The 23408-nt window shown below is 36.8% G+C and overlaps 1 protein-coding gene across 1 annotated transcript; it reads left to right on the top strand.

Annotated features, from left to right (window-relative positions):
• Positions 1 to 812: 812 nt before the first annotated feature.
• plpp2b (phospholipid phosphatase 2b) lies at positions 813 to 22908 on the top strand. The gene is made up of 6 exons (XM_079807019.1): positions 813 to 1274; positions 16990 to 17141; positions 17404 to 17666; positions 17745 to 17802; positions 20477 to 20653; positions 21916 to 22908. Exons 1-6 carry the CDS (start codon positions 1214 to 1216, stop codon positions 22027 to 22029), a joined length of 825 nt encoding a protein of 274 aa, XP_079663145.1. The 5' UTR covers positions 813 to 1213; the 3' UTR covers positions 22030 to 22908.
• The last annotated feature ends 500 nt before the right edge of the window (positions 22909 to 23408 follow it).

The raw sequence follows: 23408 nt of genomic DNA, 5'->3' as shown, positions 1-23408 counted from the left end.
AGGTGATGTAAATATATGTAGACTGCTAAATAAAGCTATTTAGTAGCCTATTGTCAACATCATTTTCGAACTGCTGCTATAGTTTTAATGTGTGGCCTGTCGGTGTCCACTAGAGGGCAGGTTAACATACAAATTAAATGCCAGGCAAGCGAATAATGAAAGCTGAACTGAGGCACAAGTTTAGGTTAAAACCCTAAATCCTAGGCTTGACCTTTAAAAAACGTTGTATTATTAATGAATAGTCATCTGCCATTATCCTGATATCAACAGCGATCGTTTTATAAACTAGCCTACATTATGAAATAATCATTTGAACGTCACCATTAATGAATTATTCGTGAAAATATTAAAATATTTGCTTTACCCTGGGGAACCAAGTCATACTATTTAAGTTATTTACTATGTAATGTTATACAGTAACGTTTCCATAACGTTCTAGCAGCCACAAATTGCTGGGTAGGCTATATACAGTATGGGTTGTGACGACTTTCACGTGTTAAAAATAAGTTAGGCTAGGTGTTCCCTTAAATTTAAAATACTTTGTGTCATATATCATATTCGCAGAGGTGTGTTCAGGCAGTAAACTAAAAATATATCTATAAAATATATCTATCTATCTAGGGTATTGCATTATCATGCACTTGTAAATCACAACATGGCCAGCAACATATGTAACAATCAATGTGACAGATAAATGTAACATAAATAATAGGCCAGGTTCATATTTATGAAATTATAGATATGTATAAAAGTATGTGTGTGTCGTGTTCCAGCTCAAAGTGCAGATTTATCCAGGCGGCGCGCGTCTGCGCAGGCGCGCCCACACTGTCAGCTCAAGGTGTGGACACGGCGCGAGTGGGAACACAGTGTCATTCTTTTGGAAAAGGAGTGGATGCGTCCTCAAACATCAGCCTGGAGGGGTGGACACAAGTCTTTTCTTTAACAAGAGCAATATGTGCACCAACGCAACACTGCCGTCAGCCTTTGAAGTTCTAGATATATAAAGTCGTAAACCGCGAGTATTTCACCGTCACCTATGAGCCGGAGTGAAGCACGAGCAGCGCAGGTAGAACAGCAGAGCCGGAAGAACTCGCAATACTGGTCGCGTTCAGTTTGTTTTTCCTTCTTCCAAGTGGATTATCTGTGACATTATCACATAAATGAAGTGACTTTTAAAGTACTAGTTTTAAAGTGCATCCGAGCCAAAGACATTATGACGGACTTGAGGAAAAAGAGACTCTTCGTCCTGGTTGACGTGATGTGTGTTGTTGTAGGTAAGCGAGTTCAATGTTTCAACGTTCAAGTTCATTAATACAACTTTAGGCTACAAGTTGTCGTTTGAGGGCTTTCACTACGGTTTTCAGTTCTTTAATGGAAGTTGACTTTTTAAACAATATCTTAGGCTATGTAACCGGGTTGTTGACAAATAACATAGACGGACATTTTTTAATCAACAAAGTGATTTTTGGAGAAATTTATTTTATAAGGGACCAAACAGCTTTTTCCAGTTTGTGCTAAACAATATGTAAATATTATATAAAAACATGTTTAGTTTATAATTTTGCCAGTATCATTTATACTAATGGTTATTAGATCATTATATTTTTATTGTTAGTGTTACCTAACTTTAAAATTATTTCTGAACATTGGTTATTACTAGACATTTAAACACAAAATATGTATTTGTTGTGAGAGTCAACATTGTCCATTATATATGTGTGTGTGTGTTTGAGATCAATTATAGCTTGTTACATTATAGGTCATAATATGGCAACTACAAATATGAGAGTCAATTATTGTTTTTAATCAATTTTTTACTCTCTTTTGATATTTTGAATCAGTTTTGTTTTCCCGTACAACCTTGCAAAATTGCCTTGGCTTTGCACTGAACTGCAATATATATTTACTATTGTTTTCGACTTTTGCCAATATTTCATGTATAATATCTTGCTTATTGCAAAAACAGGTGCTTTAGGTGACAGACAGTGACCATGTTCAACATGTTCAGTGTGTTTGTGTCATGCGGGCCCTGTCGTTAGAATATTGTCATATTTAAATATATATTGGGAGGTGTGTTCTCTGTGTTGAATGCTGAGTTGCATTCGTAATTGCTTCTTTTCCTGGATTTTGCACATTCAGGAAGTTGACTATTTGTTTATGGAAATGTGATCCAAGCCTGTCAGTATTTCCCACAGAGTTTGGCAGTCTGTTGTGCCACAGAAATGTTCCTCATCTTGTATTTTTGGCTTTATTTAGGGGTTTGCTTGCAGATCAACTGTGAGGCAAACTCAATGACCATAAACATACTGACACAGTTACATGTATGGAAAGATCTGACTTGCCTCAGTGCTAAAGTGAGTGCGAAGCATCTTGACCATTACTTCCTTTGGAAACATTGTGTTTGGGCCTGTTTTTCTTAACCGCATGAGGTAACCCTTATACGAGGAGATGAAGTTTCTGCACCTGCCCTTTGAAGTCCTTTGTGTCTGTTCTCCAACCTCCAGCTTTGGATTTCATGAGGGCTAGAATGTGCCCGCGGCATGATCCTTCACCTTTACCATGGTGCACGTGTCTCCATCTCGTTTTGAAATTATCTGTCCATGTTGTCAGGAATGGACAATATAGTCTTGTCTAGTCTCTCAGGGGAATCAGGTAATGATGTATAGGACATTTCTTACACTATATTACCAAAAGTATTGGGACACCCCTCCCAATCAACCACTTCCTTGATAAAATCAAGCACCTAGGCATGCAGACGCTTCTACAAACATTTGTGAAAGAATGGGTCGCTCTCAGGAGCTCCGTGAATTCAAGCGTGGTACCGTGATAGGTTGCCACCTCTGCAATAAGCCCATTCGTGAAATTTCCTCACTACTAAATATTCCACGGTCATCTGTTAGTGGTGTTATAACAAAGTGGAAGCAATTGGGAACAACAGCAACTCCGCCACGAAGTGGTAGGCCACGTAAAATCATTATCAACTCAATATCTACTACAGACCTCCAAACTTCGTGTGGCCTTCAGATTAGCTCAAGAACAGTGTGTAGAGAGCTTCATGGAATGGGTTTCCATGGCAGAGCAGCTGCATCCAAGCCTTACATCCCCAAGTGCAACACAAAGTGTCGGACACAGTGGTTTAAAGCACGCCCTGGAGTGACGACTCACGCTTCTCTGTCTGGGTTTTGGCTGTTACCAGGAGAGCGGTACTTGCCTGACTGCATTGTGCCAAATGTAATGTTTGGTGGAGGGGGGATTATGGTGTGGGGTTGTTTTTCAGGGGTTGGGCTTGGCCTCTTAGTTCCAGTGAAAGGAACTCTTAATGCTTCAGCATACCAAGACATTTTCGACAATTTCATGCTTTCAACTTTGTGGGAACAGTTTTTTTTGTGGCAACTCCATATTAAACCCTACGGATTAAGAACGGGAAGTCATTAATGTTCAGTTCATGTAAAGACGGGCGTCCCAACTTTTGTATACCTTGTATTTAGGTTATAGGAGGGTCAATGACATCCTTAAAATCTAGTTTAAATGGATGTGCCACATTCTTAGTAATGTACTCTTTTATTCATGTGGATTTCATATGATTTTGAAATGCCTTTTTTAGCAAATATTTAAACGTAATCACTCTAAAAAATGTCATGTGGTGTTGTTATAGTAAACTAAGACTATATATATATGTCATTAATTTAAATAAAGCAGGACATTTTTTTTTTGTTTTCTTGCCAACTGATGTAAAATAAGTTGAAGGTGAAGTACTACAATTACTAAAACTGAAATAAGCATAAAGTTAAATAGTAGAGCTGCTTGCACCACATGACAACTTGCTCATCTTGCCATGTGAAAAAGAGGTCAAATTATCTGATTTTTTAAGAGATATTGAAGGTTCTCAAAGAGTTTTACATGAGAAAACCAACAATATTTTTCATACTTAACAGAATAGTTTACCAAATATTACCTTCCGTCATTATTATAAACCTAATAAAGAATTTCCAACTACCGTTTCTCAGTTAGGACAACTTTCTGCAAAAATGTCATGCACTGTATGTATGGAAATAAGGGCACAGCTTAGAAACCCATAACTACATTGTGTATGAATAATTTGGTTTCTGATTGATCTACAAGGACATAAAAGAGAGCCCAAAGTCCTATAAATTTGAGATACGTGGCCTTGAGGTAACGAAAGTAAAGAGAGTTTTACTGCAGCACAGGTGGAATTATTCAGTCATATTCAAATAAATATCAGCCTCTCAAATTGCTGTAGTAACAACAGAAAGTCCCAGAATCCAGTTGACGGAGTGTTTCTGGGCCTTAATATCCTTTCCCAGCCTTGTATTTGACATTCAATCCAGCCCACCACCCTCTGCTTCTCTTTTCCCTCTGTCTAAGTAAACTTTCCCTCCACACAAACAGTCTGGCTTTTGGTTTCGCTCACAGGCTAACGGTGTGTATTTTACTGCTGCCTGTATGCTGGTTTCTTCGTGACATTTTACATCATCAGTCATTGAGTACTGACAGAAAAAAAAAAGAGTTGACATATGATATTCTGCCTCTGTTCTACTGTACTGATACAGCAAGTCAAAGCCACAAGGTCAGCATTTAACTGCAGTGAAAGTGAAATTGGTGAGAATTATCTAACCTTATCTGTGTCAATATAAGCTGAACATTTGGCTCCGTGCTCAAGGACTTTCCAGGCCTTCTTTCCAGGTAGTGTGGTTTGGTTTAAAGTCGGTGTTTTTAGTAAAGCTCTTTATTTCTTAACATTATATTGTGCAATTGTAATGAGGTCAGGGGAATTAGGTTTACCCGCACGGCTAACCCCTCTAAACCTCACTCCGATCTGGGTCACAGCACCAATGCAACCCCTCTGGTTCTACTCGCACCACTCCGAGTGGGATTCAAACCAGCCTCTACCGTCAGTCGCTAGAGTGCCTCTTGAGGTCAGGGGAGAGAGGTTTACCCGCACAGCTCTTACTAGCTGGCCTCCGTTAAACTCACCCCTCTAAACCTCTCTCCCATCCGGGTCACGGCACCAATAGCTGCGTTTTCACTGTTGGGCCAAAATTCATGCTAGTGAATGCCAGTCGTGTTTCCACTTTCACTTCCGGGGCTTGATCGGGCCTCCTCGGGGCCAACAGCCAGGCGTTACTGGCCGAATACCTTGGTCCAAAACAGGCCAACTGGGGCTTGAGGAGTGGTCATGAACAAAAGCGGAGTTTACCCGAGTCAGGAGAGGGTCAAAACTACTGTTCCTTTCCCATGCTTCATATCAGACTACCAGCTAACTTCAACATTTAAGACCTTTTTTAAAACTATTTTCATCTAAAAACTCCCTTTCAGATGCAAATGAGTGTCTGAAATAGCTTCCGATTGAGATCCGATGGGGATTCTAATCACTGTATGAGGTAGAAATACATTTACATGCGACGCTAAAGGCTACTTATACTAACCATTGCCATATACATACACATGGTTATGAAAAATACCAGAGACTGCTTGAAGAATTTAAACAAATCATATGTGATTATAATCATGTATTTATTTGGTTTCATGTTTCATCCGTCTCTTCCTCGTCTGCAATGCATCCGTATATTTCATCAATTATATATTGTCCGGTTAACTCGTATAACTCATAACTCTTGCTTTCTGTCCGTGAGCTCCCTCTGTTTCTCTGGGTGAAAGGATAATAGTATAGTAAGATCACTCAAACCGCATAATTTTGTCGAAAATTAATAGAAACTCCCATTCTTTCTAAAGAAATGTGATTTAAATGTATGATATTTTATCAATATGTTTATAGCCTTCAGATTTAAAGCCTCAATGGAGTTGTATTGTGCATTTCTGTGATCACAAATAAATGGAAGTAGGCACGATTGAATAAGTATTTGTTCTCTTTTTATGCGAGATGATAAATACCAGTTTGATTCGGAAATATTGATGCGCACTCCTGACACATTATTAAATGACTGTCCTGCAGTTTTAAATAGCGTAAATCAGTGGTCACCAACCTTTTCAAGCCAAAGATCCCTGACCTCAGCCTTGATGAAAGGCAAGATCTACCTAGATTTTTCATGGCCGATTCAGTTTTTTTTTTCTCGACACCATCTATCGTTTTTTTTCTTTGTTTAAGCAAATTTATTTGTTGTTTCTTTGCTCTATAAACGACCGAACTGGCCTTAAAAAATAGCCATTTGAAATGTTAGGCAACCACTGTATTCGAATCACGATCCAAACAAAGATACACACATGTATCATAAGCAGTGTTTTTTATTTAAATTGCATAATTTCAAGACTTAGAGCAAATACAGAATGGTCTGACTTTAGGTTTGTGAAATTGTTACATAAGACACACCTGCACAAAAAAAAACTAAAAAACAGATGGACTGAATAAAAATGCTAATTCACTCTCTGACAGTAGATGGTGCTTATGGAAAAGAAGCGTTTCTTTGGGTAGCCTGCTGTAAAAATGCCATCGAAACTATTCTGAAGACAGTGAGTTTCATTCAGAGATGCATTCATGTAACCCCCCTCCCCAATTCAATATTTATATTTTTCTTACTATATTTCAAGCATCCCTAACAGTTATCTTGCCGGGCCTTTTTTATTTATACCTGGTCCACTTCATGTGTTTTTACAGATCGGAGATCTCTGATTTATCAGAACGATTCCATTTACACTTGGTCACATAAATGTGTCTCCGCAAAACGGATATACATCCGATCTACAATTCCCACGCTATAAGCATTTTTAATGGAGTTCACGTCACCGAAATCAACAAATATGAGCTGCATTTTATTGATCAACAGCTAATTTCAAAATCAAAGACCGTAATAGGAGAGAGAGTGGCGTAAGCACTAATCATTTAGTTTATTTACTTTTAATGACGACGATTGTGTATTGAGCGTCTGTAACTTTGACTTTCATTCGCTGTGGTTTGCTGAAGAGATCTTTAGCTGATCGTCTGCGGCAATGCGTGCTGCAGTAGCGCCGTCATATCTGGCTATAACATTGGTCGATTTGTGCGGTGCGAATTTTGAGGTTGCAGCGAATAAATTTTGGGAGCAATATGGAGCGATTTCGAGCCTTGATAATGTGTTTGTAACGCTTTACACAGAGAGGCCGGATAGCTGGCCTGAATGGTTGTAGCCAAGTGTAAGCAAAACTTGCGTATCTGATATTAAACAGGGGTTTATTATCAGCGTCGTCGATCCCACGCACACATGGGGCAATTTGCGAAACACTCCACTAACAACCGCGTTACTGAACAGAAAATAAACCGTGCAACGTGCAACAGAAATATTACATGCATACATGCGATCTCCATCCGCGGACTGCACCCGGCCCGGCCTCATCATCAGCGAGTGTGTAAATGCGTTCTGCCTTAAAGGAGCAATACCTAATTCTATTTGTTACATGATGTTACTTATTTTTCTGTTATTTATCGGGAGCTACCGGGACAGTGATAAAGATCTACCAGGACCGCAATCTCTTGCGTCAGTCGCTAGTGCACCTCTTGAGGCCAGGGGAGTGAGGTTAACTCACACAACTCTTACTTGCAGGCCTCCGTTACACTGTTTTAACAGATACCTTTTTACATTTCATTGTATTGATATTTTAACAAGTTCCACAACACACAGGGATACTTGTTATATTGCTTACAGGACCTGTATGCAGATCCTTTTATCCAAAGTGACTTACGCATGAGGAATGCTACAGTGAGCGATTCATGCAAAGGAATAACGAAACATTACTGCAATACAACATTTCATCAAAGGACAAGCTAGGGCAGAGAAAGTCATTGGCAAAATCATTCTTCCAGCAAGGAACAGTGAATGTTTTTACTGTCATATCATTGCATAATAACCTATAAAGACATACTGCCGCATGATTTGGATTCGTTCCCTAGAACTACTGGTTAAAAAGGAAGAATTACAAGTAAAAGTGCAGGCTGTAGGAAGCGTCATTGGTTAAGCTTGTTCAGAACCGTCTGTGTGAGATAGCAATGAAATTGCTCACATCATGAGACTATTAACTTAATGATGCTGTTCCATTAATCACAGAAACTATTTTTAAAGCAAAACACATTTGCTAATAGTGTACCAGCTAACCGGTTTCCCACGAAATGTCATACATTTCCATGGTTTCCAAGAGTGTAAATCACACGCTAGCATTAGCGTGGGGAGGTAGAGGGCTGGGACGGATAGACTTTGGTGTATGGTGAGAGAAAAGAGGAGGAGGGAGGGTGTTTCTTCTTGAAGTAGGATTCCAGACTCTCCTGCGAGGTTGTACGCTCAGCACATAGCTTCCAAATGAGTCAGGCGGCCTTGCCAAACTACAGCTCGGGGAGTGCTGCCGGCAGACAGACCGCCCTCAAAACTCTCACTTAAGGGGCGACAGGCTTGTATTTTCACAACACTTATGACGGTTCTCCAGAAAACCCACAAAGAAAGTCAAGAACATCTCATTTTCATCTTCAGAGTAGAAACCGAACGTGATCGTTGTGGGTTCAGATGCTATGAACTGGGTTTTCAAATGTTGAAATGAAGCCCGAATGGATCAAGTTATAGGTGTTGAAAGCCTGCAAATGAGTTAGAATACAAGCGGTCAATAAAAACATAGGGTGTGTTTGATAATGAAAGGTGGTGAACCAATGTCAGGGTGAAGGTCACAGCCGACCCTGTAAGAAAACAGGCTACTCCCTCACCGGCTGTGGTGTAGCCAAAAACAAATGGGTTTTTCGCCAGGGCTTTCAAGCCCCGTGACATTGGAAATGCACCAACTCTTATGTCCTTGGAAGTGCCGTTCAGATTTACTGTAAACGTATGAGCTAACAGTTTCACAGAATTTCAGTTTCTTGGACCAACATCGTGTTGGGAAAGCTACTTTGAAACTTAAGCTTCCAAAGTTACAAGCTACTCATAATTTGAAAGTAGTTAACCATGTAAAACCTTGGTTAACCTTGGTTTTTGTTGTTGATTATTCAGTATATTGAATAATGGCTCCTAAAGAATGATATAGGAGAATATGGACGGATGGGTTTTTCTAAAATAAATGATCTATGGATAATCATGTAAAATTGAGTTGCTTCAGTCCAGTAAATGTTCGTCTTGGAATATCACTAACAATGTAAAAATTATTCTTGCGTTTATTTGATAAAAATCAGTAAAGATTTCACAGCAAAAAGACGTATGCCGCAACCTGAAGTTGGAAAGTTTTAGAATTTTTTTTATGATTGAAAATAGCTGATCTACTGTTAGCTGATGTTAAAGGTAAGGTTCACTTAAAATTTTAAAATGTGTCATATACTTTCCCTCTATGCTTTTTTTCCCCCTGTGGATTTTTTTCCCTTAAAAAAACACAGTTATTTATAGCAGTGTCCAAGCTGCTCATTTCCCTTCAATGAAAGTGAATGGTGACCAAGATTTCAAGTCAAAAACTACTCCAATAATACACAAAAGCTGTACCCTGGTCCCTATTCACTTTCATGGGAGGAAAGCGAGCAGCTTAGACATTCTGATAAACTTCTACTTTCGTGTTTCATCGAAAAAATGTGAGAAAAAAAATCTTTTTTGGGTGAACCTTCTCTTTTGTTTACTGAATGAAACTGTTGGTTTGGTCCAGTAATGGCTCTGGCATTCATCCAGCGGTGTGAGTGGAAGCATTTCAAACTGTTAACTCAGATTGCCAGCAATTATCCTACATAACTGCACATCAGTTAGAACCAAATAAAACTAAGTTCAGCCCTGCATATTTATAGTGTTTGTGAAGGAGGGGGAGGATGCTCCAAACAAAGAGAAAACTGTGAATGAACGAGGTGGAGACTACAGGAGTGGCAGGCTCAATTTTGTCTGTGGGATGGGCAAAAGGATGTGAATCTCCAGTCCTTCAACACTTAAGCAATGACCAACCCAGAAACATTTGACTCTCTCCTCACCCTCTTAATTTAGTCTCTCTCTATATTGCTTTTTTGCAATTAGGGTTGCAATGGGCCTGACACATTTCCAGAAACTTTCAAAAAAAATACTGGAAAGTTTCCAAAAATCCTGGAAACTTTGCAACCCAACTCTGTTAAAATATTACAATGACTTCCAATTTTCCTTTAGGAGCATGAAGTCTTTCATACTCCATACACAGTCATGTTGTTCCAAAACTAAATTATGAACGCAAAAGTAGATGTTTTCCAGGATGTTCATGCTGCGCCACATTCGATCAAGCAATGTTGTTATTGTTAACTAAATCTAAAACTATTACAAATCGGGGTTTGTTAATTGAAATAATGCTGAAATACATATCTATATAAATATTTTGTGGAAAAATTAACTGAAATAGAATACGTTTTTTTGAACTAAATTAAACCTGAAATAAATGTAAAATAAAAAATATAAATATTTAAATAAATAAATTAATAAATCAAAATTACAAAGCCATATAACATTGCTAAAGCAAATTAAATCCTAGAATAGTATATAAATAATACTAAAATAACACTTAAAATTCTTCAATCGTAAAATGCTTAATCTTAATTTTAAATTGAGTAAACTTGAAATGTAAAGTTGTACTAAGTGACAACTTGGATATTTGAGTTGACCAAACTTAAAATTAAGGCAGCACGAACATTTACTTTTTTCAGTGTGCTGTTAAAGGGATAGTTCACCCAAAAATGAGTTTCTTTGTTGTGCTAAACACAAAAGAAAATATTTTGAAGAATGTTTGTAACAAAGCAGAGAGAGCAACCATTGACTACCATAGTAGGGGAAAAATACTATGGTAGTCAATTGTTGCTCTTTCTGCTTGGTCATACAGGTTTGCAACAACTTGAGGGTGAGTAAATGATGACAGAATTTTCATTTTTGGGTGAACTATCCCTTTAAGCAAGATTTCCAGTGAATAATTACTATTTACATTTCAAGCTGTTCCTGACAAAAAACTATAATATGACTTAGGAAAACTTGGAATATAGGGCACAAGTTTTATTGTCTTCTTTGATTTGAAGCCCATCCACTTTTGTATTAATGAGAGCATGAACATTCTTCATACATTCTTCAGCTTTTTCCAAGTCCAACGGACGTGATGTTTGGTAAATGACAGACTTTTCCAGAGTTAGGAACTATAGTACATTGATTTCACTTGCATAGCATGAAGGGGGGAAAAAACAATCCATGGACTCATTAAAGGAGCTCATACAAAAATGGGGTCCCTAAATGTTTTACAGGAAATTTCACTTCCTGTACCTTCAAATGGAACTAATTTGTTTCAGAGAATGCTTGAAGGGTGACGGCTGGTGGCTGTTGAGACGAGGTTCGCTTTTCACTGCAGCCCCAATATTGCAATGTGTTGGGTTTCAACCATGACTTTCTTCGAGACTTCTCGCCCTCTCACTTCTACTCTCCCTGCAGTCCTGTTTCATTGCGTAATTAAACGGCCGCCAAGCTCGCACCTGCCAGCTGAGGCTTTGAACTCAAACCGTTTGAAGTTCTTCCACTTTGACCACTTTTAATGTATCTTATTCTGGCTAAATCCCCTGGGAACACGATCTGGAAAATATTTCAGAAGTAATACTGATGAATTTCACTGATGAGTACCAGAATATACTGCTTGGCCTTTTTAAATGTAAAGTTGACATTTCAGACTAGATGTCTAGGTGTTTTAATTGTGTTTGGCATTAATCAATGACAGTTTGAAATAAATAAACTACTCCTCTGGGTACATTTTTCAGTTTTCCATTGACTATAAAAACCTGTAGTAAAAGCCTTTCTTGCAGTTTTACCCTTCTTTTTGTTTCCTAACAACGTGTCTCAAGAGTTGAAAAGTCTGGAGAGGAAAAAGGAAAAATGAGACTCCGTTTTATTGGGTATTTATTTTCATTTGTTTGGAGATTATTCAGCTGGAAAACATACAGAAAAGGCCATCCAAGCTCAGCTCCAGATCCTCAAAGTGTCTAAATCTCAACGGAGTGCTAAAACTGTAGTCATTGTTTGGGGTCTCCCTCAACAGGATGATCAATGAGGCCTGAGGGAAAGTTTCTTTTTTTTATGCATTGTTCGTAAAGAATAAATATCCTTGATGGCAACAAAACTAGGGGTCAGTAAACAGTTTTCAGCAAGTGGATCACTTCATTTATAGTGAACTATTTAAGGTAATGTTTAAAAAAAAAAAAGGTTTGAACCAAACAAAAAAAAAAACATAATTGTAAATATTTTCACAAAACACTTTTTTGTTTGTTTTGTAAGGTGCAAAGCATATTTGTAAACATTTAAAAATACTTTGTTTTTGTTTAGTAAGGTGCAAAACAAAATAAACAGAACATATTTGTAAATATTATTTATTGAAACATTTGTTTTTTGTTTAGTAAGGCGCAAAACAAAAGAAAACAAAACATATTTGTAAATATTTTTTTAATAAAACACTTGGTTTTCTTGTTTTGTAAGGTACGAAAGAAAACAAAAAAAATTTTAAATATTTTTTTAAACTTCTTTTTTTGTTTTGTAAGGTACATTTTTGTAAACATTTAGAATAGTTTTAAAGAATAAGGCACAAAATTGGCCCACATCTGTTTTGAGGCCTGAATCTGATTTAACGTTAGTTAGTTAGTTAGTTAGTTAGTTAGTTAGTTAGTTAGTTAGTTAGTTAGTTAGTTAGTTAGTTAGTTAGTTAGTTAGTTAGTTAGTTAGTTAGTTAGTTAGTTAGTTAGTTAGTTAGTTAGTTAGTTAAAACACTTTTGGTTTATTTTGTAAGGTGCAAAACATAATTGTGAACATTAAATACTTAGTTTTTTTTTGTTTGTTTAGTGAGGCACAAAACAACATATTTGTAAATATTTTCAAAAAACACTTGTTTTCTTGTTATGTAAGGTACAAAAAATAAAACAAAACATTTAGAATCATTTTAAAGAATAAGGCACAAAATTGGGCCACATCTATTTGAGGCCTGAGTCTGATTTAACAGTAGTTGTTACTTTGACCTGAGGATACAAGTTGACCCAGGTTTTGTACCTAAATACATTTGTGAATCATTGCTCCAGAATTCACAGTTGTTAGTTCAATAATATACAGTGTAATAATAATAATGACTGTTTTCGGGGCAAGGTAACATGAGCAGTTTGTTTTTAATAGTGCACCACTGAGGATGTCAGATTGTGTGTGTGTGTGTGTGTGTGTGTGTGTGTGTTAGTTAGTTAGTTAGTTAATTAGTGCTGTTACTAAAAAACAGTTTTGGTTTATTTGTTTTGTAAGGTGCAAAACATATTTGTGGACATTTAAAAATACTTAGTTTTTTTGTTTGTTTAGTAAGGCGCAAAACAAAAGAAAACAAAACAAATTTGTAAATATAAAAAAAAAAAACACTTGGTTTTCTTGTTATATAAGGTATGAAAGAAAACAAAACATTTGCAAATATATATAAGAAAACAAAACATTTCAAATAATTTTAAAGAATAAGGCACAAAATTGGACCACATCAGTTTGAGGCCTGAGTCTGACTTAACAGTAGTTAGTTAGTTAGTTAGAGTTGATTGACCTGAGGATACAAGTTGACCCAGATTTTGTACCTAAATACATTTGTGAATCATTGCTCCACAATTCACAGTTAGTTCAATAATATACAGTGTAATAATAATAATGACTGTTTTCGGGGCAAGGTAACATGAGTATGTTCATCAGTATGTTTTTAATAGTGCACCTCTGAGGATGTCAGATTATGTGTGTGTGGTCACTGTCCAGACTACAGTGTATGGAAATACAGTGTCATTTCAGACACCATTGTTCTTTGTTTTTAGAATACAAAGACTCTTATTTGTTCTTAAGTGACTCTCTATGACTCTATTACACTTTGTCTGTGGTCGTGACAACATGGTCTCAAGAATACTGACTTGTTTTGGAAAGGTATTGTGCACCAGTGCATTTCAACTTTTCTTAAAGATTTACGATTTAGTGCTAAAGCTTTAGAATGAAATGTTTAGATGTCACTCAGCATCAAGATTAACTTGCTAAAGTGATTGGTGGTTCTTTCATATGGCCCAACACAATTCAATCTAGTATATAAACCCTTTTCTCTCCGTCTATAAACTAGTGACAAAAGACAAGCTTGTTGTTTGTATCTTTTTTTTCAATGGCTCTTGTAGAATAATATTGAAGAATAAACCATGTGTAAATATCACAGCGAGCCAAGAGTTAGATTTTGTGATGACTTGACCGTCTGTCTCACAGATCCTCTTGTACAGTGTAATACCGCAGTGGTATAAATGGCTCTTCAGCAATCCTGGATTTGTGTGGGATGCTGCTCATCCATATTTAGACATACACTGAGTCAACCAGAAGTCCAGAATCCTATTTTTGGCCTGTACTACCAACAGACTGCGTGTTTTCCTGCTGGTGTAGCATCTTCCTGACACTCCGTCCCTGATGCTGACTGGAAGAAACAAAGTCCTTTACATTCTTAGCCTGCCTAAAATATCTACACAAATATATTCCATTCATACAGCAGAACATTTTCTGGCAGTTAAGATATGCAAACTTACTAGAACACTGTGTAATGGAATTACAGGAAGTAGAATGGCCCTTACTGTTCTCTTCAGTTGCTGTGGCTTAGGATCACATGGTTGCCGAGTGATTTTGTAACCTTTCCGAAAGTCCCAAGGACATTTTCCATTCATTAAAGGATCGCGCTGTGGTTGCATTCAGACATGTGCATCTCCAGCCACATCAGTCCACCGGCCAGACGTTGTGGAAAGGATGTCTGGGCTGTGGGTGTGTACGGGCGTGTTTATGATATGGCTCTTAACATGTTTTGAGGTTAAGACGGTGTGGTCAGGTGACTTCCTCATAGCTGTGGGATAAATGTGTTTCCGTGTGACTGGAAAAAAGAGGTACTATAAATCACTGCTTCCATGACTGAATTTCGATGGTGTTCTGAGTTCTACTAAAAAAGGCTTGATTACCACGGTTTTCGGTTCGGTTCGGTTCTGATGGCTTGTCAAATCAGTTTTTTGCTATTCTATTCTTAGGCGACAGGAACAGCAAGAGGTTAAGCAGAATAAAGACTATTTTTTTATTGCAATACTCTTTCTTTATTTGACTTAAAAGAATTGAAAAACCTACCTTAAACTTAAAACTTTACTTTAAAAAAAAAACCTTGTATTCCTAGTGTATTGAACAATGTAAAATAAATGTATATAAAGATTTACACTGGCAGCTCAGAGCTGTACAGCAGCATTTACGTATGAAACTGAATGAATAAATGTAAAAATAAAACACTACATAGACTTCACTATAAAATATACATTGATTCTTATTAAAACTACTGTATTTGTTTTTCATTCAAGAGCAGTGAGTGATTTTCTCTGTCTTTTGTTGTTGTATTAACATTAAAGGGATGGTTCATTCTAAAATGAAAATTGTCATCGAGAAATGAATACAGGTTTGAAACAATATTAGAGTGAGTAAATAATGACAATTTTAGAGGTGAACTGTCCCTTTAAGGACCGCGTGTTCACTACTGCCTGCGCTGCTGTCAATTTAATGGTGCGTTCACACCGGACGCGAATCGCTCAAGTTGAAAAATCTGAACTTTGGCAGATATTTCGCGCCGCGTTAACCAATCAGGAGCTTGCTCTAGTAGTGACAACAATGAGGAGAAAATCTGTATATTAATATCTGGTTCAGACAATATGATTATCACTGTGATAACATTTAAATGACATGAAACACAACCCAGTCTCTTTTTGTTAAATGCAAGTTTATGTATGATCAATAATACAAAAGTATAAGTAATGTATAACAAGCTATACATGAAATAAAGCAAACTATTCAGTCAAACATTCAAAGTCAGTGCTAGTAGGCTAAAGTTACAACTGCAACGTACAGTTATAGCTTAAAAATATAAAGTAATGAAACTTCTCTTTGCCCTCAGCCTAAACGATTTGACAGGGAACAAATTATAGATCCATGAGACCAAAGATCGGCCGTTACAAGACGAATTATAGCTCGAGACACACCACAGAGACATCAGAGCCAGCGGCAGACGGCAGAAGGACTTGCCGAGGAAAGGTTGCCCTCGCCGGCTTTGACGAGCGCTGAGCGCCGCTGTCCGCTGGAGCTCACAACTCCGAAAACGGCAGATAAAATGTTCAAATAGGCACTCTTTATACAAATAAACCACAGATTTGAGCTTTAAACAACTACATTATCGACTGAAAAAGTCTTAAAACTACATTTTGTCACACATTAACAGTAGATTTTAACAAAAAAAAGACATGTAAACACAGCCCATGTCAGCCATTTCTCAACGAGACGAGCCGCTGGCGGAAGCCCCGCCCATGACGCGAATTCGCGTCTGTTGTGCAGTGAATGTCACGCGCGATTGAAGCGAGTAAACTCAAAATGTTCAAGCGCCCACCTTCGTGCGAATCGCGTCCGGTGTGAACGCTACATAAGACCTCCGACACACGCGATTTTACTTTCACTTTAGACATAACCGACTGTGTTTATGTTAACCTTGTGTGTATTTGACAGTATTAGCGCAGTAAGATGACTATTTAGTCCAGTAATCACATGTTTGACAGGCGTTTAGTGCGCGCGCTCGGAAAAGCGCAAGGCTTTAAAACGCATGCAAATAATGAACTTTCGTGATTGTGAATAACTAGGGTTCCGTGAGTATAACTCTACCACTAACGTGTGATGTGAATGTATGTCGAGTTGTTCAGTATTGGGATGGAGGCAAATGATAGAATTTGTAGAAAAACAATTAATTAAACGCGTATTGAACCGTGAATGCCGCACCGAACGGTTCAATATTATATTGAGAATTGTGGCATCCCTAAAGGCCACAATGGATAAAAAAAAAAAAAAAAGTGAAATATGACCCAGACAGGTTCTTTCCAGGTTTCAGGAGATTCACCCCGTATATTCTCCACATTTGACAACTCCTCATTTAGTAAGCAGATATGTATAGATCTCTATGTATTTATTTTCTTATTGTCTCTTCTTATTCCTGTAGCTTCTCTGCCCTTTGTGATAATGAATATCGCGTCACAGCCATACGAGCGAGGCATCTACTGCCAGGACGAGAGCATCGGGTACCCTCTAAGAAATGACACCATCACGCACGTGACGCTGGCTGCGGTCACCATCACCTGCACTATCATTATCGTGAGTCCCTCATTCATTCATCTCCATCATCCCTCCCATGATCTCATCCTCCCTTGAGTCACATGCTGATCCTCAACAAAGTGTCCGTTCATGACTCTGCACAGAAGTGGGTTTTATTATGCACAACAACACGGCATTCTGTACTCATGGACTCGTTTGACACATTTATGGCAAACCTAATGTAGCGTAACCATTTTGATACTTGTTGAAAGCTACAGAAATGCATCCCGTTACTAAACGTTTACCTCTTCTGTTCTTCTAGATATCGTCAGGTGAAGCGTATCTGGTGTACAGCAAGAAAATTCACTCCAACTCTACATTTAATCAATATGTATCGGCCATCTATAAGGTGCTGGGTGCGTTCCTATTTGGGGGAGCTGTCAGCCAATCACTGACGGACTTGGCCAAGTACACCATTGGGCGACCACGTCCACATTTCTTAACAGTGTGTGCTCCCAAAGTCTGCAAAGGATTTGTGGCTGTGATCAACTGCACTGGCGACCCACGTAATGTGACTGAAGCCCGGTATGTCCCTCATCATAAATCTTTTTGTCCGTTTGATTTCAGTGAATTTCTCTGAACTATGTGTTGTTTTTGTCGTAGGTTGTCCTTCTACTCAGGTCACTCCTCCTTTGGGATGTACAGCATGCTGTTTCTAGCGGTGAGTGGTGTAGAAATCGAATGCTTACCTGCTAAATATCTAACCCTTGGGAGTTTTTGTGTTTTTGTGACCAATGGCAAATGGGGAAACCTGTTTAAAAATAGCATTATTTCTGCAGTACAGTTTGATTTCACTAGAGGTGCTAAAATGACAGATTTATTTCATTTAAAATTTTGTTTTTTATGAAACTTTGTAAAGTTTTTGCTGTTCACTTGCTGTGTAAACACACACAAAAAAAAAACATGGAAATTATTCGAAAAGGTTTAATGGTCCTAAAAAAATAGCCATACTTGTACTTGATCGCATTGTAAATTAATGGGAAGCCAAATTCATCTAGTGGAAACGTTTTGTACTGCGCCCAAACAAATTCTTACTGAAAGCTAATTTGTTTAACCCTCTGGTGCTCTTCGTTTAGGGGTTGCATTGATTGTCTTCCCGGTCATAAGTGACCGGACACCGAAAAATTAAACTTCCTCCACCCCAGTAAAACCAATGCAATGTATTTTTCTTCAATAATATTTTTTCTTTTTAATTTTGTATTTTAAGATGATTTTATGGTATATTTTAATATTTATGCGATAATTATGGTCTATTTTTGCTAGAAAAGTGACCAAGTTTCATATCATTCTGATGAAGCTGTGATTTTTAAAAATTCAAAATGTGGTTCATAGGTTCAGTTTTTCATAGGTGTGTGTGTGTGTCAATATCACACTCTTGATGTTCTAGAGTGTCACCCCTTTACTGCTGTGTACTTTTTTCAGCATCATGAAAAAAATGTGTAGATTGTACACACAAATATTCTGAGAATTTTTGTTTTTGCCAATTTCCCATTCATTTCCTATGGTTGGTCATTTATGACCGAAGACAATGAACGCTACTTTTTTTTAAATGACCAATTAGCATGCTTGAATCATGACCCCATTTTTTTTGTGTGTTTACATACCTAATGCTAGAAAATTCACCAAGTTTCATATCATTCCGATGAAGCTGTGATTTTTAAAATTTCAAAACAGAAAATGTTCTGGTCACAAATGACCGAAGAGCACCAGAGGGTTAAAGATATCAACCTCAAATTTGAGCACAACTTTAGATTTATGGCTTTGATTTTCTCACAGTTTTAGAGTAAAACATGTTTTGGAAAATATACATTTCATATAAAATCAAATGTTTTAACTTTTTTTCGCTTCAGCAATAATCTGCCAATTCCGTCCCCCGGGTCATTTTGACGCGAAATTCATTTTTGAAAAAAATTCTGGGGGTCTATTTTACCCCCTTAGGAATGAATGGAGTGCGAGGAATGCTTCAGTATACATAGAAAACCTAAAAAAACGCTCATAATTAAAACTAAACTTTACCAGTATATGATTTTTATAATATCTACATGTGTATCTTAATGCATACTGATGAGATGAACTCAAGAACTGACTTTAGGACCCAGCGGAACAGCTCATTTTCTCCATATAGAGCTACAAGGCCATCTAGTTCATATTTATTTTCCCACAAGAGTTCGGCAAACACACCCAATGTGAGATATTCTGAGCTGAATTAACAGGGTTATGCATGAAATGTTGAGTTATTTGGAATTTAAGTTGAAAGAATGTGCTTAAATTATATATTTTTTTATCAAATCTAGTAATTTAAAGGTAAATATGATTTTTTACAGAGTGCGAGGGACGGATGATGGTTAAAAAGAGACCAAACTTAAGTCCAAAGCATTCAAGATTTATGACCGTTTAAGTTGGAAATTTTATTTTCAGGTCTATGCTCAAATTTATTACATAAATATAATTTTATACCATAATATCGGCTAAAAAGTCGGCATTGATAGCCTTGTTGGCAGTGCGCCGACATATAGTGCCATTGTGCTTCGGGCGACCCGATTTTGAGTCCCAGTTTGCCTTTCCCGATCCCGCCCCCCTCTATCTCCAACTTTTCATCCTGTATGCTAACTGTCTTGTCATAATAAAGGCAAAAACGCCCAAAATAAATCCTAAAAAATACAAAATATTATATTAAAAAACATTATCAAAATAAAATATAGTACATTAATTTAATTGAAATGATAATAAAAAAATCTGTCTTTTTTTTTATTTCGGTCATTTAGCAGTTCCAGGGGGTTAAAGGTGCGGTCACATTTACTGTTTTTCAGCAAATTCAGTCATATCGCAGAAAAATAAATAAATAATTGCATGCAGATTTTGTATCCGGTCCAAATTGTTCATGCAAATTGGCCGTGTTGACCAACAGAAAGCTGCTTGGTTTCAAAGTGACTTGTATTGCTACACTTGACCAATGGACCTGTTTGGCTGCAAAAAATATAGCTGGAATTTTGCCAATGTGACCGCGTTCTTATTAAAGAAGCAACTGTTTTTGAAGCATAGTATAGATATAACATTTAAATAGATGGTGTAAGCATTCAAATTTGTACAGGTATTTACAATAATAGGAGTTCTTCATTGCAGAGTTTGCAAACCCCTGAACTAATTTATTGAAACTACCAGAAAACAAAATCTGCCATGACCGGTTCCGCATCATTCTCAGTACAAAATGATTTCCTGATGAACTACAAAGCAAACGTACATATGCTAAATCTTATAGCCGTTTGTTATTTCCCAGAGGCTTCTCAATATTATCCAGCTAATGAAAGACACTTCTTTTTCTTTTCTTTCCCCAGTTCTATGTCCAGGCCAGACTGGATGCAAAATGGGCCCGTCTTCTGAGGCCCACCATCCAGTTCTTCCTGGTGGCCTTTGCTGTGTATGTAGGTTACACTCGTGTGTCCGATTATAAGCACCACTGGAGTGATGTGCTGGTGGGACTCCTCCAGGGGGCGCTCATTGCAATTCTCACTGTAAGTTAACACTCGATTTTACCCCAAAATTAAACATCTGACATCATTTCCACACCCTCATGTTGTTCCAAAGCTGCATGACTTTCTTTCAAACCTTTTAAAAGAATTGTAAAAATATTTTTTTTTATAAATTAGTGCTGTCAAATAATTTAATCGCATTCAAAATAAAAGTTTGTGTTTACGTGTGTGTGTGTGTGTGTGTTCTGTGCACAAATATTATGTACATATAATTACTCACACATGCATATATATATAATATATATATATATATATTATATATTAGTGGTGTCAACAATAATCGATTCGGCAATGCATCGCAATGCGGGGCATGCACGATTCAGCATCGATGCGGCTAAGTGCCATAATCGATTATGTCATCGTTTATTTTCTGGCCTTGAGTTGGACAATTGAGTTGTGAAGTTTCAATTACTTCCGGGGTCATAACAACAACAATCAAGATGGCTGAGGCGGAGGGAGATTACTGATTAATTAAAACACTTATGTTCACTGCTGGAAAAAGTTGGCTGTTATTATTGCTCTATTTAATTTCAAATGGTTCTAAAGCAGAGAATAGAAACATTTCTCATTCAAAGCACTGAAAGCAGTGATTTATGTTTTCTTTTTCAGGTTTGAAAATGCCATATCCAATACCCTGTACCATTCAATTTTATTTATTTAACGACATTTATGTCAAAGATACAGGAGAATGATAATACACACATAGCAGCCAATAAAATCTGTTGTTCAATATCTGACTGCTTGTATTGTCTCATGACTGATTAAAAATTTGCCTTGTTGTGTGCAGTAGAATTTTGATGCATCGCAAAGCATCGTAGAATCGAATTGAATCGAATCGTGTATATATATATATAAAATATAATATAATATATATATATATATATATATTAATATATATAATATAATATATATATATATATATATAATATAATATAATATAATATATATACAAAATTATATAAATATACATACAGTATATACATGCAAATTTTTCTTAAATATATACATGAGTGTGTATTTATATATTCATAATAATTATACACAGTAAACAAACTTTTATTTTGGATGCATTTAATAGATTTGACAGCACTAGAAAAAATTTATTAAAAAATTTATTTTCTTTACTGATTTTCTTTTTCTTTCTTTTTTTTTTACTCCACTGAATATTTCAGGTTAAGTGACCCAAAAGTAAGAGGCCACTCAATTGAGTTTAAAACTCTGCTAACAGTTCTTGTCTCTTACAGGTGCGATTCGTAGCGAATTTCTTCAAGGTTCGTCCGTCACCTCAATACTCAAGTCCACAGACAGAAGCAGAAAACGAGGAGCAGAAACACAGCTTTCGAAGTGGAGGACCATAACCATTGCGACTATCATGGACCTGTGTGAGAGAAATGAGAACAAACACTCGCACTACATCTCCCACAAACCACTGGACTGACGGGAGGGGGCGGAGCAAGACTGCACATGCTCACAATAGTCCTCCTTGAAAAAGCTTTAGCGTCTATTCCTTTGTTTCAAGTGAGAGAACTCTTCATACGTATTTAATCCATTTATTTTAATCAAAACGATTTGCCGAGGATATTGAGGGACTATTTTTTAAATCCGTGTACTGGACCAGTCATGTACAACATCTTTCTTTGACTTGTAAATCTTATTGTTGTGTAAATAATGGTTTTGACGAACAAACAGAATCCCATATTCTGCGGTTTAAAATGTTGGAAATCATTGCTTGTTTGTATTTGTCCAATATTATGTGCCTTAGTAATTATATCTAGTATATAATAATATATAATAATCTGGACTGCAAAAAGTGAATTATGTCATACAATTGTTAGGACATCTTTTTTTTTTTTGTTCCCCTATGTTTAAAATTTAAAATTGAGATACCACTACAACATCCGCAAGCCTCTGTGCTTCATTTTAAATTTGTGCATTTGTCTAAATTCCTATTAAATATTTGTAATAATAATCTGCTTGTTGGTTATTGAGTATCACACTTTGTGTTTTTTTTTCTTTCAGATATTACTACTTTAAATGATAAATATCATTATAAAATATGACTACATTTGTATTCTAGTGTAAAACGTGAGCTTGGTACATTTAATGTTTGCATATCCAGCTTATTTTAATCCTGAAGTACTGTGTCAATAATGTGTGTATTTATGTAGGCATGAACAAACTTGAGTTCAATCCACATGTAAGCTGTAGTTTTAAATACCGTAAAGGACATGTCACCCAGAAGTGGTTGTCAGACACTTTTGATCTTATTTGGTTTGCAAATGTTTTACTTTAGCCATTTCTATTGGGCACTAAAGCCAGAACTTTATCTACTGAACTATGACTACAAATGAGCTAATTCCATGTCAACTGAAGACACTATGAAAGAAATGCCAGTTAATTATAATCTAATATTATATATAATGTATATAAATTGTACAATATTTATAAATAATATTATAGGCCTAATTATATATAATATATTATAATATTAGGCCTATAAAAAATGTAGCATTCTGTGATTGGGCAGATCTGTAGTTGCATGTGTTTGGTTCATTATTTGTATTATAACAGGCTAGTATGCACTGTAATCATTAGTCGGGATGGTAACAAAGCCTCCATCCTACCCTTGTGTTCCTAAACTGCCATGGTAAGACAAAAACCCTGCTTGTTTCACTATATCATGTTGCGTTCCTTCTACCTCAGATGTAAGTTGTTATTTTGTGGGTTTCCATCTGGC

This window comes from Gobio gobio, assembly GCF_949357685.1.
Source record: "Gobio gobio genome assembly, chromosome: 24".
NCBI classification, from domain to species: Eukaryota; Metazoa; Chordata; class Actinopteri; order Cypriniformes; family Gobionidae; genus Gobio; species Gobio gobio.
This window is presented reverse-complemented; position numbering and strand designations above follow the sequence as displayed.